The sequence below is a fragment of the Euprymna scolopes genome, chromosome 21 (assembly GCF_053919585.1).
Source record: "Euprymna scolopes isolate OS-2025 chromosome 21, ASM5391958v1, whole genome shotgun sequence".
NCBI classification, from domain to species: Eukaryota; Metazoa; Mollusca; class Cephalopoda; order Sepiida; family Sepiolidae; genus Euprymna; species Euprymna scolopes.
In genome coordinates, this window is record NC_136502.1 from 124,629,972 (window position 1) to 124,647,195 (window position 17,224).

At 32.6% G+C, this 17,224-nt stretch overlaps 1 protein-coding gene across 1 annotated transcript in view; it reads left to right on the forward strand.

Moving 5' to 3' along the window:
• LOC145242706 (ubiquitin-like domain-containing CTD phosphatase 1) overlaps window positions 1-17,224 on the forward strand; it is a 50,275-nt gene that overhangs the window by 20,253 nt on the left and 12,798 nt on the right. The window contains exons 3-6 of the mRNA XM_080105837.1: window positions 2,321-2,406; window positions 6,190-6,305; window positions 8,091-8,189; window positions 16,641-16,777. Coding sequence (XP_079961963.1) covers window positions 2,321-2,406; window positions 6,190-6,305; window positions 8,091-8,189; window positions 16,641-16,777 — 438 coding nt within the window. The remainder of the gene's footprint in view (window positions 1-2,320; window positions 2,407-6,189; window positions 6,306-8,090; window positions 8,190-16,640; window positions 16,778-17,224) is intronic.

The window sequence follows — 17,224 nt, forward strand, 5'->3', positions numbered from 1 at the left end:
TACCTTTTTTGTTTTAACGTTTTTTTTTTTTACACACACACACCTTCAAACACCCGGGCAATGCCGGGTACCCTCCCCCCCCCAGTCTATATATATATAAAAGCGAAAATGTTTGTTTGTGTGTGTGTGTGTGTGCACGTCTTGGTGTATGTCTGCAAAAGGTTTTTTTCCTCGGCCTTTTGGGTAGGTTCACTCATACTTAAAACTGTTTATATCGTGTCTAAATCATAATAACTATGACTTAACAACGGGGGCCGCGTGTCTATTTAATTAGCCCGAACTTTATCAGCTCGCAGCGTCTTCGAAAAGTGAAAGCGAATGATCTGGCTTGCAAAGCAAAATTAGGTCAGACACCACGCCACTTCCTCGCACCTGTTTATTTCGCTTCATAAACATTCATATAACGCCCTTATCAGTTCCTCTCCCTCGTGGCTGAGATGGTTAGGTGACTGGCTTTTTCCCCTTTCGTTTCCACCTTCACGTCAAGGCTCTGGGTTTCAATCCTACCTTTCTACTAAAACTTTTTTTTTCTTCTAACGTTTTTTTTTTACACACACACCTCCAACCCCCGTCCCCCTAGTAAAATATAAAAAACATTTATTTCATTAAGTGCAATAATAGAAGTTGCTGGGTAGCGACATCTGGTGTGTCGGAAGTAAATCGCTAAGTGTATGCATTCGAACTTGTTGCTTCAACCAGTTTCACACTCCTGAAATATATGTGAACCGTATACTTGGAAATGTAGAAATACCAGAGCTGCATATGACTAAACTTCAGCCGTTGTAAGATGCAATAATATTTAGACTAAACGTGCAAAAGCGAAATGATTTAATTTATATAAAGGACTAGCCTGGCTGCCCGGCGTTGCCCATGTGTTTGGAGGTGTGTGTGGAGCAAAAAAAAAAAAGAAAAAAAAAGTGGTAGTAGGCAGGTAGGCTTGAACCCATACCATGAAGGAGGAAAAGAATGTGAGAAAAAAAACGTGATATCTTTACCGTTGTGTCCATTGCAAAACTGGTAATGATGAAGCTTTAAATTAAGGCTAGTCAATCGAAAAGAGGGGATGACTTCTAAAAATATCTGCGAAAAAAGTGACCCCTCTTTGTAGAAAAGTGTCCAGTTGAGGGGGAAGGAATTAATGTTTTTAGGCAATTTTTCGATATTTGTCGTCCGAAGAATTGAGCTTCAAAACGATACCGATCTCGTGAAAATCCATTGTCTCTGTCGAAAGATTTTGTGAGACATACAAACATACATACATTTAAACAAAAAGGTGATATTTATATTATAGACTAGCGGGGGGGGGGGTACCCGGCGTTGCCCGGGTGTTTGGAGGTGTGTGTGGTTTTGGGTAAAGCAAAACTCGGAGGGGGGGGGGATAAAAATAAAAAAGTTTTAGTAGGTGAGTATGAGGATCGAACCCGAACCCTTAAGGCGAAGTTGGAAATTGAAGTGTGAAAAAAAGTGGGTGCCGTTAATCATTGGCCCACCGCGAGATTCTAACGGAAACACGTTTGAATTTATTTAATTACTTAGATTTGGCAGGTGCACGTTTTAATGACTTAATGACGTCAAGTTTGACTACGGGATAGTATTTCATTTACTGCGGAACGCTTTTTTTATTTTTATTTTCCCAAGAAATCTTCGAATATTTTCAACTATTTAACTATTTATGTAAGTCGCATGTTATACAGTAAATACGAACTGATACAATATAGCTTTGTTTTAAAATCAAAATAAATGTTTTGTTGTCTTATAATTTTTTAATCAATTACAGAGCAAACATTTGAGAATAAATATACGCGGACATTACCCAAGGGTTTATGTAATAATTTGACCATTTACGAAAGAAACAAAACAAATCTTTAATTAAATATGTATAAATTTTAAAAGAATTGGAATCAGGAATCGGAAGTTTTGAAAGGAATCGGTAATTGTATCGGAATCGGGAAAAATTTTGGAATTGTCCAATCACTAATATATATATATATATATATATATATATATATGTATATATACACACACACAATTTTTTCTATCAAAATCTGTCCCAGACACTAATCTGAACATTTGCCAAAAAGTTTTTATAAAGAGTTTAGTTTCAACTTCCATTCCTTTGTTTGACGTAAGAACGTTAAAGGTCAAATTAGCCAAAATGTGGAGATACCAACCAAGATGGGATTAATAGAATAATATTCATAAAAAAGATATCAATCCGCATTCAAAAAATTCTGAAGCGTATTTAAATACTATTATCAATTGGTGAAACAACAAAAACAAAAACACTTTCATCAGATGATTAACTTTCTTCCAATTTCAGGCCGAAGTTCAAGCGCCGCCAAAGAATCTTCCCAATACAATTAATGACCTTGACATTGAAGATGAAGAAATTGCAATTGAGAATCGGTAAGTTGTATTCTTAGTCAAAATTCAAAAATGTTGGCTTTGTATATTTAGAGTTCTTTGAAGCATATTCAAATTATCTCCCTTGAATTATACTAACAACAAAAGAATGAACTCTTCAATTTCGAAGTACAACAATATACTTGTGCTATGGATGCACAAGATTCAAAAGCAAGGCTTCCCTTCTTTCTTAGCTGTGAGCTTGAGTGGGATGGACTCTGGTTGTACATTATTACATGTTATCAGATCTTGCCTTTGGTTGCAGTTTAGGTGGGACTTCCAGGCAGCTTGTCATATTAGCATGGCCCTATTAATTGCAGAGTTTATTAGAATAGTTCCCAAATAATCCAAATGTCATATTTACTTCAGATAGCCAATGCTGCACTCTCTCTAAAATGTTTTGCCTGACAACTTATTATTTCCATTGTATTTACAGACTTTCAGCTGAAACTACTATCAATAATTTCCCTCACTCTTTATTTGTGCCTAAACCTAAACGTAGATTCCATGAACAAAGCTTCTTTCTTAGAACTGCACACCTGTGGAACTCTCTTCCGTTTGCCTGCTTTCCGGCTGACTATAATATGATCGTCTTCAAGTCCAATGTAAACAAGTTCTTGGAGAGCCGTTCCCCTTAAGTAATCCAATTTACCAATTTTTCACTACTAACAATTACTACGTCACTGTCCCATTGACCACTGTGTGTGTTGACCACTTACTAACCCTTATCCTCGAGTGGCTTCTGAGCCTTGATAAGTGGTGACTCCTTTGTAAAAAAAAAAAAATCTATGACTGTCACTTTCTTTATGTATTATTTACTTGTTACGTTTGTCTTTGATAAACCATCTCCATAATAAATGTTGATTCAAATGCAAATTCTATCGTCTCATCATCATCACCATTTCATCCTCGTTGTCCTTTTCCCCTTTATAACGCAGCATGATCAATATGGTGGCCATGTATTGAAGGAAGGAGTGTTTCATATATCAAATCGACATATAGACATGTTGCATAGAGGAGTATCACAAATGTTCATCTATATACATATAAAAGCGAAAATGTGTGTATGCATGTATGTTCGCTTTTTGTGTATGTCTGCAAAAGGCTTTTTTCGCCGTGATTCTCGGTCGGCTCGCTCCTTCTTAAAACTTTTTATATGCTAAGTCATAATATCTACGACTTAGGAACGGGGGTTGCGGCTATCTTTAATTTACCCGACTTTTACAAGCTATTTTCGAGATATTTTTCAATCACTGCGTGGCGGGGAAAACAGAAACTGGCTTCCAGCGCAAACGTCACATGACTTAACATTCTCGCACCTGTTAATTTCGCTTTATAAACGTCAACTTAAAACACTTATCAATTCCTCTCCTCTCATGGCTGAAATGGTTAGGTCGCAGGTTTTTTTTCCATTTACTTTCCACCTTTGTAAAAAAAAAGCACAAATTATGAATTATCTCATTTCAAAGGATTGCCAAAAAAAATTATCTCATTTCAAAGGATTCCAAAAAAAAATAAAAATAAAAATACGTAATTCCAATAATTTCTTTTCACTTTCGATTAATCCAAATAATGAATACTTATTTTTAAAAATTTAGAAATAAAAATATGTCGCGGTGATGCGTGACATTATCGTAAAATTCTTTCATTCGCTGTTGCAAAAGCAACTTTAGACAAATCTTATAACAATCAATAAACTTTGTGTCATTCCCTTCTCACTTATTCTGATTTTCACAGATTTTTCGGTTGAAATTCCTTTTCTTCATCTTTTCTTGCATCTGCGACAAGGTGATGTTAAGGGGGGGTCGGTACAAAACTTTGCCCGGTCGTAAAATATGCATGAATGTGATATTTGAACTTGTCCAAATTTTGTATATATTATTATATAGTCATGATTTAAAATTAAAAAAAAAAGTATTTAGGTGCCATCAGCTAGAATTGAAACTGAAATCAAAACTGTAGCATTCAAAGCTGGTGACGTTACCACTGTAACAAAGTGACACGCATATGAACTGATTAAAAATAAACTAAAATGAATGTATAATGTTTTTTTCAATTTTGACTCCTTTTTGACCCTTTAAAACTATTTTAACCACTAAAAACCCATAAAAGAACGGTCGATGAAAAAAATTCAATCATTTGAGGCCCTTAGTGCTGCTCTGCGACTTTTAGTTTCGGAAGAGATAGTTTGAAAATATGGAGACAGACAGACAGATAGACAGACAGGTAAAGTGCCCTTTATATATTAGATTAAACACATACATAGTACACATCCTCACAAATATACATACACATACATAGTACACACCCTTACAAATATACATACACATACATAGTACACACCCTTACAAATATACATACACATTCAGATATACATTGGTGCTCAAATGGTGTATGGCACTGATGCAAGGGAAATAACTCTCATTGACTTGTTGGCTAAGATTTATTTTTAATTTTTTCAGAAGAGAATTTGAAATGCTAAAACCAGTGCAACTCAGAGGAATTGCACTTTTTATTAAAATGTTAACATTGTAACGATAATAGTTGCAGACGATTTGGAAATATGATTAAAGAAAACTAACAGCATTTTTTTTTTTATCTAGCAAAGTTTATAAAATAAAAATAAAAATGTTAATGTCTTTTTTTTTGTTATTAATGTTATAACTTTGTTACATTAAAAAATAGTTGTCACAGTTTTCTTTTAATAATTTTCTTCCAATTTCTCTGCAACTCTTGTCACATGTTCTTTCTGTTTCATAACGTTAAAGAAACTATGATGTTTTCTTTTTTTAATAAAAAGTACAATCTAAGTTGTGTTAATTTTTTGTGGGCCAAATTTTCAACAAAGAAAGACAAATCTTGTAGTCCAAGAAAGTTAGTTCCCTTACATAAGTGCCACACATGAACATTTACATGTACTTGTGTATGCACACGATACGGCCCAGATATCGATACCTACATTCACAGAGATAGCACTATATGAACACAATATGTACACTTGTTATATAGACGGCTATATAACAGATTATTATTTGGAACATGTATGTATGTGTGTGCGTATATATATATACATATATATACACACACACACACTGCTATGCAACAGAAGCACTTGGCAGACGTGCTTGCTTGCACAAAGCAATATTTATATACATTAGAATATCCATTCCTGGACTCATTATTATATTGGATTAGTTGCCCGGAATAAATTGACTCTTTCTCTCCACAATTCTGTATTATTCATGGCCTTAGGAAGATCTTCGAGTTGTAAGCAAGTATCATCCGTCAATTTTGTGTATGTCTTGACAGGTCTTCCTACTTTAGCGGTTCCGTGTTTAGGATCCCACTGTGTCACATCACTGATGACATCATCTTTTCTTCTGTAGCAATGTCCAGCATATCGTGTTCTTCTTTCTCTTATTACCGAGGAGATCCTGAGCACCGACCATACACCTAACCGTTAGCCGTCTGTATTCCTGGACTAGCAACCAATTAAAACTTAAAGAATGAGATTCCCATCTTAGCACAATAGAACATCCCAGTCTGCTTATCTGCAAACTTTGTAATTTCTGTTTACTTCTTTTATATATATATAAATGTATTTCTTCTGGCTTTTTTTTTATATATGTATATATACTCCTATTCTTCCCAAGAAAGATGTAAGATGTCACTATTTCAGAGCATATCCCCAGGGCCATGTCTTTGAATCTGGTTCTATTAATCAGAAAATTTTTTATGCTGTTTTTTGTTTTTTTCATTTGTTTATCATTTTGCATTTCTTAATAGGGAGGAGCACTTAGCGAAGATTGAACGGAGAGTTAAGGACTACAAAATTGAGATCCTGAATCCAGCACGACCCGGAAAGAAATTACTTGTTCTTGACATTGACTATACTCTCTTTGGTGAGTTATCTCCCTTTATGTTATTTGTCCGTTGGATGAGTATAACATCTGAGGTGGCTTGCACAGCACCACACAAGTGTTTTAGATATGCTGATAACTGTAGAATAAATATGACGCTGCGTGAATGTGAAGGTATCAACTGGTATCCAGTTGATACCTTCACATTCACTAGAATGTCTACATGTCCGCTCATGAATTGTCTCATCAGTATGTGTTCGATGACCTGCAGGTACATCAAGTTCGAATCCAGTCAGTTTCATAGCACAACTTCCACTTATGGATGTTGGCAACCATCATTTGGTCCCTCCTACTTCTAGAAGAAATTGGAGGTGAGAGGAGAGCAATACCAACAGAATTAAGCAAATCCAAAAAAATTCATCGATATTTAATTTTAATGTCATCATTGGAAAAGTACATTATGGGGGGGGGGGTATATTGCTTGCATCAAATCCTACCATGTTAGACAAAGAACTAAGAACAACTAACATGGACCACAAAAGGGAATAAGGAGTTCATGCCTAACAGCACACACACTTTTTATTCTACATAAAATTGTGTTTTATTATTTTTACGATATAGAAAGACAATAGCACTGAACAAATTTTGTAGCAAATCGTTTTGTTTTTTTTTATAAAATTAAATTTGGACAGTCAAAATGGTGAAAAATGATTAAGTATTTAAATGGAACTAAAAATATGTTGAATTAAATCAACTCCATATTTGAATTCTTTGAATTATTATTCTCATTTTGAGTTATATTTTCACAACATTTTAACCAATGTAACTTCCGATCTAATCCAGTTGACAAATTCACACTTTCTTGAATGAAGCAATATTTATGCATTAGAATTCCTGCTCATAAATTAGCAACCAATCAAAACCCATCTCGGCACAATAGAACATCCCAGCCTGTTTATATGCAAACTTTCTTAATTTTGTTTAGTTTTTTTTTCCTTTTTTTTTTTTTTTTTTTTTTTTTCAATTTTTTCTTTTATTTAAAAAATTTTTTTTCTTTTACTTTTTAAAAATTTTTTCTTTTACTTTTTTAAAAAATTTTTCTTTTACTTTTTTAAAAAATTTTTCTTTTACTTTTTTAAAAAATTTTCTTTTTTCTTTTACTTTTTAAAAAAATTTTTCTTTTTTCTTTTACTTTCTTAAAAAATTTTTCTTTTACTTTTTAAAAAATTTTTCTTTTACTTTTTAAAAAATTTTTCTTTTACTTTTTTAAAAAATCTTTCCTTTTACTTTTTTTAAAAAATCTTTCCTTTTACTTTTTTTAAAAAATCTTTCCTTTTACTTTTTTTAAAAAAAATGTTTTTTTTAATTTTCTTTTTGTTTGAATAATTAATGAACATTCGTTTTTTAAATGGATATGCAAATTAGTTAGCCTTCATGTAGTCGTCCGCATATCCATGACTGAGTATATTAAGTTTGTTTTAATGATTTTCAAATAGAAAAAGTAGGCTTTTAATATCAATGTTAGAGTGAGAAAAAACTCAACTTTATAAGAAAATCAAATTTTTGTGTATCTGATAAGTAACTGTCTTGCTTGTCATTTTGACAAAAATCTAAAGAACCAACAGGAGATAACTCAACAATAATTCATACTTACTATATATTTATTGTAATGTCTATGATTTCCCATTAATTAAAAATAATTTTCTTTATAAAAATAAAACTACTTGATCAATTTGTGATTTTTGGAATATGATATTTTTAGTTTCATCACAGTAATGTACATCATAAAGATTTTTATTTATTTAAATTTCTATTTTTTTTATTTAGACCATAAATCTGTGGCCGAACGTGCCGAAGAACTGAAACGACCATTCCTTCATGAATTTCTCACGGCTGCATATGAAGACTATGACATCGTCATTTGGTGTAAGCATTTTTTTTCTTCCTTTTTTCCTTTTTTTTTTTTTTTTGTAAACCGGAATGCTCATAAAATGTCAAAATGTCTTTCTAGAAAAATTGAGTGTAAAATATGAAATGCTTGACTTTGACTTTTGAAATTTTTACTCTGATTCATGAAATTTAAAAAAACTGACTAAAAAATGTTGTATGACAAATTAACATATACTATACCACCACCACCACCACGGTCCTGGATATGACCTTAAACTATATCCAGTGGTGAGGCCCCAGCTTGTGGGCTTTGGGGAGTGTGGAGCCACCCTTTAATTACCATTGCTCCCAGGTCCACTCTGACCCGGAGTGGTAGTACCTGTTAGGGTCCCAACTATGGGTTAAATAGAAACTGATTTGAAAACAACAAATATTTTCTATTAAAAGATTTTTCTTCAAAATCTTTGGATTCGGCATTAAATAACCCGAAAAGGGTTGATATGCCGTAAAACAAAAACAACCAACCACCACCACACCTTTACCACCACAGCATACAATACCACATCACCACCAAAACTATAATATATATCAAAAGAAGTCAAATTTATATAAATAACTAGTCTGGGTGCCCAATTTTGCCCCGTGGGTTTGGAAGTGTAAAAAAAAAAAAAAAAAAAAGTGGTAGTAGGCAGGCAGGTTCAAACCCGTACCGCGAAAGAGGAAAAGAATGTGAAAAAAAAAAAAAAGTGACGTCTTTGCTGTTGCGTCCATTGTTGAACCGGAAGTGGCGAAGGTTTAAATTGAGGCTAGTCAATCGAAAAGAAGGGATGACTTTCGAAAATATCGGCGAAAAAAGTGACCTCTCCTTGTAGAAAAGTTCCCAGTTGAGGGTGAAGGAACTAATGTTTTTAGCCAATTTTTCAATATGTGTTGTCCAAGGGGTTGAGCTTCAAAACGATCTCGTGAAAATTCATCGCCTCTGTCGAAAGTTTTAGGCAGACATACATACATACATACATACTTTTAAACAGACAGGTTAGATTTATATAATAGATTATGTGATCTAGAAATGAAGATATAGATATGTATACAGATACATATACACATCAAAACATGGATATAAAAATGAATATAACTAATATATATATATATATATATATATATATAGTGTGAATGATGTATGTGTACATGTGAGGCACTTCTCAACCTATATACTCAGCGAAATTTTGATTTACAGACTTGAAATTTGATATATGGGGTATTCAGACATGTGGAAAATTTAATTGGTTTTTATCCAGAAAAAAGGGCAGCTAAGGGGCCAAAATTGAAAAATTGGTACTTGGGAGTTGGCCAACTGTTTCACAAGTTTTGAAAACACTTTTAAAGATTGTGTCAAGCTAGCTTAATGGTTATCATACTTGACTCACTGTCTTTAGGTTTAAGCTCGAGTATTTTTTTTTTTATTATTACAAGTCATTATCAGTCATTATTATTCAGTATTATTACAAGAAAGTTTTGTGAAATTCTCTTCGAAATGAAAAATTATTAAACACCAGGAATCTAATAAGTACAACTTATTGTTCACAAAAGTTACATATTTTACAAAATGTCTCTCTGCCAATCACCAAATGCCTGAATGGGAAATCACAAGTGCTTAAAATGTGCCTCCTTAGCAAAATTGACTTGTGAGCAAATTGGATGAATAAACACCTTAGACTTTAGTGTGCATCGAAATATTTTGTTATGTTTTTAACATCTAAATATTGTTTCAAGTTTTTTAAGTATTTTAATTATAAAACTCTGTGGACGGCGTACTTGCTTGCTTGAATCCTGTATATGTATGCATGCATATATATATATATATATACACACACACACACAGTGAGTAGCAAAAGTATTTGGTACATTGATTTTGTTTTAGTATTTCTCAAAAAATATCAAGTTAATTTGAATGAAATGTACACTCAATCTTTAAACAAATATCAATTTAAAAATAAAACAAATGAAGATATACTTAGTAAGCAAATATTTATTAACAAAAAATTAAATTACCAAATTATGCAAAATTATTTAACACATTTACTAATGTTTAGTTGTATATCCTCTCTCTTACCTTACAACCTCCAAACGCTTTCCGTAACTATCATCTACTACTTTTTACGCAGTCAGTTGCTAGTTGTTTCATCCATTCTTCTTCGCAAACTTTCGTCAATTTCTTGATATTTTTGGGATCTCTTGCATGCACCTTTAACTTCAAAGTTTTCCACAGATTTTCGATGGGATTTAGGTCGAGAGACTGGCTAGACCACTGTAGAACAGTAATCCCATTATCCTTAAACCATTTGATAGTTATATTAGCCTTGTGTTTGGGATCGTTGTCTTGCTGGAAGATAAAGTCATGGCCCAATTCTAAATCTGTGGCAATCGTGAACAGACATATTGACAAAATCTTTGTATTTTGCTTCATTTATTTTCCCTTCTATAATTTCCATTCCTCCAACTCCATTTGCCGAAAAGCAGCTCTAAATTATCACACTTCCACCTCCAAATATTACAATGGCACTAGTATTCGATGATTTAAGTCCTGTATCGTTTTTTCTTCCATACATGTGTGCTCAATTTTTGTTTCATTTAACCAAATAAATTTGTTGCCGAAGTCATCCGATTCACATTGATTTATTTACAAATTTCAAACGATCTTTCACATGTCTAGGACTATGCAATGGAGTTTTTATCGGTGATCTTGAAGACAAACCTATATGATTCAATGATCTCTTGATTGTGGCCTTGCTTACTTCGATACTTGCTTTCTGCAAATACTTCTGAATTTCTGAACGAGTTATGAGCAATTTAACGAGAAGTAACATCATTTAATTTAAGCAGCCGATCAGTTCTTAGAAGATTTTTAGTATTAACACCCGTTTATATATATTATACTGATTAGTATATATATATATATATTAACACCCGTTTATATATATTATAGCGATTAGTGTGTATATATATATATATATATATGTATATATATTAAGATCCGTTTATATATATTATACCGATTAGTATATATATATATATATTAACACCTGTTTATATATATTATACCGATTAGTATATATATATATATATATTAACACCCGTTTATATATATTATACCGATTAGTGTATATATATATATATATATATATATATATATATATTAACACCCATTTATATATACGATTAGTATATATATATATTAACACCCGTTTATATATATACGATTAGTATATATATATTAACACCCGTTTATATATACGATTAGTATATATATATATATATATATTAACACCCGTTTATATATACGATTAGTATATATATATATATATATATATATATAGATATATATATTACCACCCGTTTATGTATACGATTAGTATATATATATATATATATTAACACCCGTTTATATATACGATTAGTATATATATATATATATATATATATATATATATATTACCACCCGTTTATGTATACGATTAGTATATATATACACTTGTGCCCGATATTATTCATACCCCCCTTGAAAATTGAGTTTATTAGGTGTAACTTTTGTAAGAATTTATTGTTTACGTCCATATTGATACATATTCTTAATAAACCTCTTCTGATCATTTTCGTCATTTTAAAATCTCGGGATACTTGTAATAAAAGAAATATACAGCTATTTATAAAATCTGCAATGTTCAAAAATAATCATACCCCCTTATTTTTTCAGTATTAATCGAGTTTCTGACTGTTTGTTTTCTGTTTGATTCTTATTTTGAATGCTTTTATACAACCTTTGATTAATTTCATTTCGTTTTTTTGCATTTTTCAGAAATTAAAATGATATCAACTGAAAACCAATAAAAGAATAAAAATTATTAGAATGAGGAAGAAAAAAGAGCTTAGTAATGATCTTAGGACTAAAATTGTGAATTCACATAAGGATGGTTTAGGTTACAAGTCAATTTCCAAGAAATTTGAGGTCCCTACAGCAACAGTACAGAGCATCATCAAAAAATTCCAGAGCCACCACACAACAAACAACTTGATTGGTAGAGGAAGGAAAAGGAAACTGTCTGCTAGAGCCACCAGGAATATTGTAAGAAGTGTTAATGCAAATCCAACCACCACTAATAAGGACATTTTAGAAAATCTGGAGTCTTCTGGCATAAAAATATCAAGGCAAACATTGCAAAGGACTCTGCATGAAAATGGTCTGAAAGGAAGAAGACCAAGAAGGACTCCATTGCACACCGGAAAACACCTTGCAGCACGTCTAAAGTTTGCTAGGACCCATGTGAATTCTCCAGAGTCCGTTTTCTCAAGTATTTTGTGGACTGACGAAACAAAAATTGAATTGTTTGGCCATATGGATGCTTCTTACGTTTGAAGGAAGAAAGGAGAAGCTTACAACCCAAAGAACACCATACCCACGGTGAAACATGGTGGTGGTAGCCTAATGTTTTGGGGCTCCTTTTCGGCTAGTGGTCCAGGTAGTTTGGTCAAGATAGATGGAACCATGAAGAAGGAGCAATATTTGGAGATACTCCAGAAAAACATTAGACAGGATGCGGAGAAGCTCCATTTAGGACCAAACTGGGTCCTTCAACAGGATAATGATCCAAAACATACTGCCAAAATAGTCAAGAAATGGTTTGAGGATAATCAAATTAATGTTTTGGAATGGCCTAGCCAGAGTCCCGACCTGAACCCTATCGAAAACCTCTGGCACATATTGAAAACTGAGGTTAAAAAGCGGAAACCTAGAAATTTGAGGGATTTGGAGAACTACTGCATTGAAGAATGGTCAAAAATCAGTGTTGATACTTGTAAAAACCTTGTTGATAAATATCCCAAACGGTTACAGGCAGTTATTAAGAATAAAGGGCATGCTATTGACTATTAGTAAGAGAGGTATGAATAATTTTGAACTAGTGCCATTATTGTTTTTCTTTGTATAATGTTTCAAACTTGCATAATTTATTTATTTGTTGAGTTTAAATTAAATGCTTATGCTTGATTTATTGTTTGAAATCCCTTTAATATTGTCTACCTTCTGGTTTGAGCAATATTCTTATAGAAATCTCAAAGATCCGAGGGGTATGAATAATATCGGGCACAAGTGTATATATATTAACACCCGATTAGTATATATATATATATATATATATATATATATATGTATATTAACTGTACTCACTACCAAATTTAGTTCGGAAGCAATTTTCTTGTATTCTTTTTTACCTTTATGCCTTGCTATGATTTTCTGGTGCATATCATTAGTCGATTCCTTTGTTTTAACCATTTCAAAACAGTAATAAAAGAGGCAACCTGCAAAGTGTCTGAGAGTGGTTATCAACTGATCTGTAAGGGGCTGGAATCTTGAAGTGCCTTCTGATTGGTTGAAATATAGTAGCAAGATTAAATGATTGCTTAAGAATGAAATTTCTGATTGGTTGAAATATTGTAGCAAGATTAAATGACTGCTTAAGAATGAAATTTCTGATTGGTTGAAATATTGTAGCAAGATTAAATGACTGCTTAAGAATGAAATTTCTGATTGGTTGAAATATTGTAGCAAGATTAAATGACTGCTTAAGAATGAAATTTCTGATTGGTTGAAATATTGTAGCAAGATTAAATGACTGCTTAAGAATGAAATTTCTGATTGGTTGAAATATTGTAGCAAGATTAAATGACTGCTTAAGAATGAAATTTCTGATTGGTTGAAATATTGTAGCAAGATTAAATGACTGCTTAAGAATGAAATTTCTGATTGGTTGAAATATTGTAGCAAGATTAAATGACTGCTTAAGAATGAAATTTCTGATTGGTTGAAATATTGTAGCAAGATTAAATGACTGCTTAAGAATGAAATTTGACAGTGTGTTAAATACTTTTGCATAATAAATATTTGTCAACTAAGTATATCAACATTTCCGTTTTATTCAAAATAAGTATATATTCATTTCTGTTTTATTGTTAGATAATATCTGTTCAAAGATTGAGTGAAAATTTCATTCAAATTAACTTTATAACCCTAACCTGATGCCCTCTCTTGTCCGGAGCTGGGCCGCATCCGTCACTAACCTGGTTCATGGGAGCATACTTGTGATGTACTCTTGGCTGTGTTCATCGCTCCCAGCTCGCAGGACCATAGATGGAACCCAGCAGTGTTACATTCTTACTTGTCTAGTGATGGACCCCTCAAGGGTAACCAGACTCTCACTGTAACTGGAAAATATTTCTCTGCTGCTCAGGGCACACAAATGTGCCTGACCCTAAGTCTGTGTAGCAACATTGTCCATTTCGGCCGTCACTCTAGCTTCGTGCTGGATCCAGTCTATCTCTTTCATCATCTGGCGTCAGGGCATACCTGAAATAAACTGCATCTTCATTCAGGCCGGCAATCGAGAAACAAGAAAAAACTCTGGTTCACTTTCGTAAAAATCAACAAAATAATTATTTATAAATCATTTTACACTTGTTTAAAGTCGAGTTCTTTGATCCGAGCTTCGTGATGCAGATTGTATAATTTAAGTTCATCTAGTTGATTCTCCAGCTAAGGACAAGAGCTTTTCAACTTAGTTCTTATGAGGGTTTCTGCCTCCCTCCCCCCTCCAGGCGGGGCAAGGGCGATGTGCACATCCCAATACCAGCCAGCAAAAGACCCTAATGCTAAAAAGCCAATCGTTTTTATAAAACTGGCCTCTTCCCCTCCTCCGTCATTTGAAGACTACTTCTTTTTTTTTTCCTCTGAACGTCTTCTTTCTCTTTCCCATTATCTTATTCTTTTTCTTCTTTTATGAACTCCTTTCTCTTTCCCTTTATTTTATATTCTTTTCATTTTCTCTTTTCTTGTGAACCTCTTCTTTCTCTTTCGTGACCATATCTATCCCTAGGTTCAATTTATTTATATATATATATATATATATATATATATATATATATATATATATATAAAAAGAACGAGTAGTTAATAAAACATATTAAAAAACACTTGGAAAAAGAGTTAAAAACATATTTAATTTTAAAAAGGAAGCACAAAATAAGTGGATAGTCCTTAATCTGTGGAGTTTAGAAGAAATACTTTCCTTCTCATCATAGGTTAGGATTTAGCAAAATGCAGGCTCGAATTTTGCTTGCAGAAGTATTTAATGAAATTACAAGTAAGTCATAGATCTTACTTATTATAAGCTCTATTTCCTATTTAGTTTTATCGAGCTTTTACATCTGGTTGAGATAACTTTATAAATATTAACTCTTCAATATTTATAATATACTTTAGTTTTGCCATCTTGGATTATTTTGGTAAACTAAACTGTAATTCTTATTTTATTTTATATATAACATTTAAATCTAGATTTTCCCGTAAAGAATCATTGGATTCAATAATGTTGTAACTAATACATAAATGTTTCTTTTTTTTTTTTTTTTTTTTACATCACTTATCAAGGCCTAGAGGCCACTCGAGGATAAGGGTTAATGGGTATACATTAGTCATTGTGATTTTAGTGTAGTAAACATTAGTGGAAATTTTATAATTTGGATTACTTAGGGGGACGGTTCGATAAGAACTTGTTCACGTTGGATTTGAAGACAATCAGATTGTAGTCAGCTGGAAAGTAGGCAAACGGAATAGTTCCACAGGCGAGCAGTTCTAAGAAAGAAGCCCTGTTCATGGAATCTATGTTTAGGTGTAGGCACAGATAAAGAGTGTGGGAAATTGTTGACAGTGGTTCTGGTTAGACGAGTGTTTTTCATGAAAATCTGGCGAGGGGGGGAACCATAGATTGAAGTTCAGATGAGCACCTGCCATGAAAATAATTATAAAGCAGGGACAGGCTCGCTACGTCTTTTCTGTGGGAAAGAGGTTGCAGGGAAGAGAAAAAGGCATCCCCCACTAAGCTATAAAGTCTATTTTGAACTCTGTCAAGAAAGGATAAGCTGCTTCTAGCAGCTCCTGCCCAGATGTGGCAACAGTACTCCATCATTGGCCGAACCTGGCTTTTATATATAATTACATCAGGAATGAGATATCTACTGGAGCAGTAGAAGGATCCCACCATTTTTCCAGTGACTTTGGTTAAATACAGTATTTATCCGATAGCTAAATATTTTGGTTTTGATTCTGGCTGATGGCACCCAAGTCATATTTCTTTTTAAACTTTTTGAAATTACTACTATATATTGGGTACAATATAATAATCAAAATAGTATTAGTGCTATAATAATAAATACAAAATCTGAATAAATTAAAATTTAATATTTAAGTGTATTTTATGACCGGGTAATGCCGGGCAGCTTGCTAGTTTAAATTATAAAGTATATTTTTTATCATGCAGTTTTTTTAGTTTTGATTGGATTATAGTTTGTTTTTATTTTCTAGTATCGTCCATGCTCTCCAGTTTGTGAATGTGTCAGCATCTAAATTGTGTTTTTTTTTCTGTTTTTATTTTCTAGCTGCCACGACCATGAAATGGATCGACATCAAAATGAAGGAACTTGGCGTAACAAGTCACATGAACTACAAAATAACGTTCATGCTCGATTATATGGCAATGATAAGTGTACATACTCCAAAATATGGAGTCGTGGAGGTTAGTAGACAAACTGATATGATGCGTTATGTAATTGTTAAAACATTTATTTTTATATATCTACTAGCATTTATTTTTATATATCTACTAACATTTATTTTTATATATCTACTAGCATTTATTTTTATATATCTACTAGCATTTATTTTTATATATCTACTAACATTTATTTTTATATATCTACTAGCATTTATTTTTATATATCTACTAGCATTTATTTTTATATATCTACTAGCATTTATTTTTATATATCTACTAGCTGGAGTGGGGTGGGGTGGTGCCCGGTCATGAAAAAAATAAAAAGCTGCGTGCTAGTTGCAAAGTCACATAACTTACGTTATTAAGCAAACGTGTTATCAATGGGACCACGAGAAAACAGATGTTATCACCGGCAAATTTAGTTTTTTAAAATGAAAGAATGTAACGTTTCACACGTGCGTGGTTTAC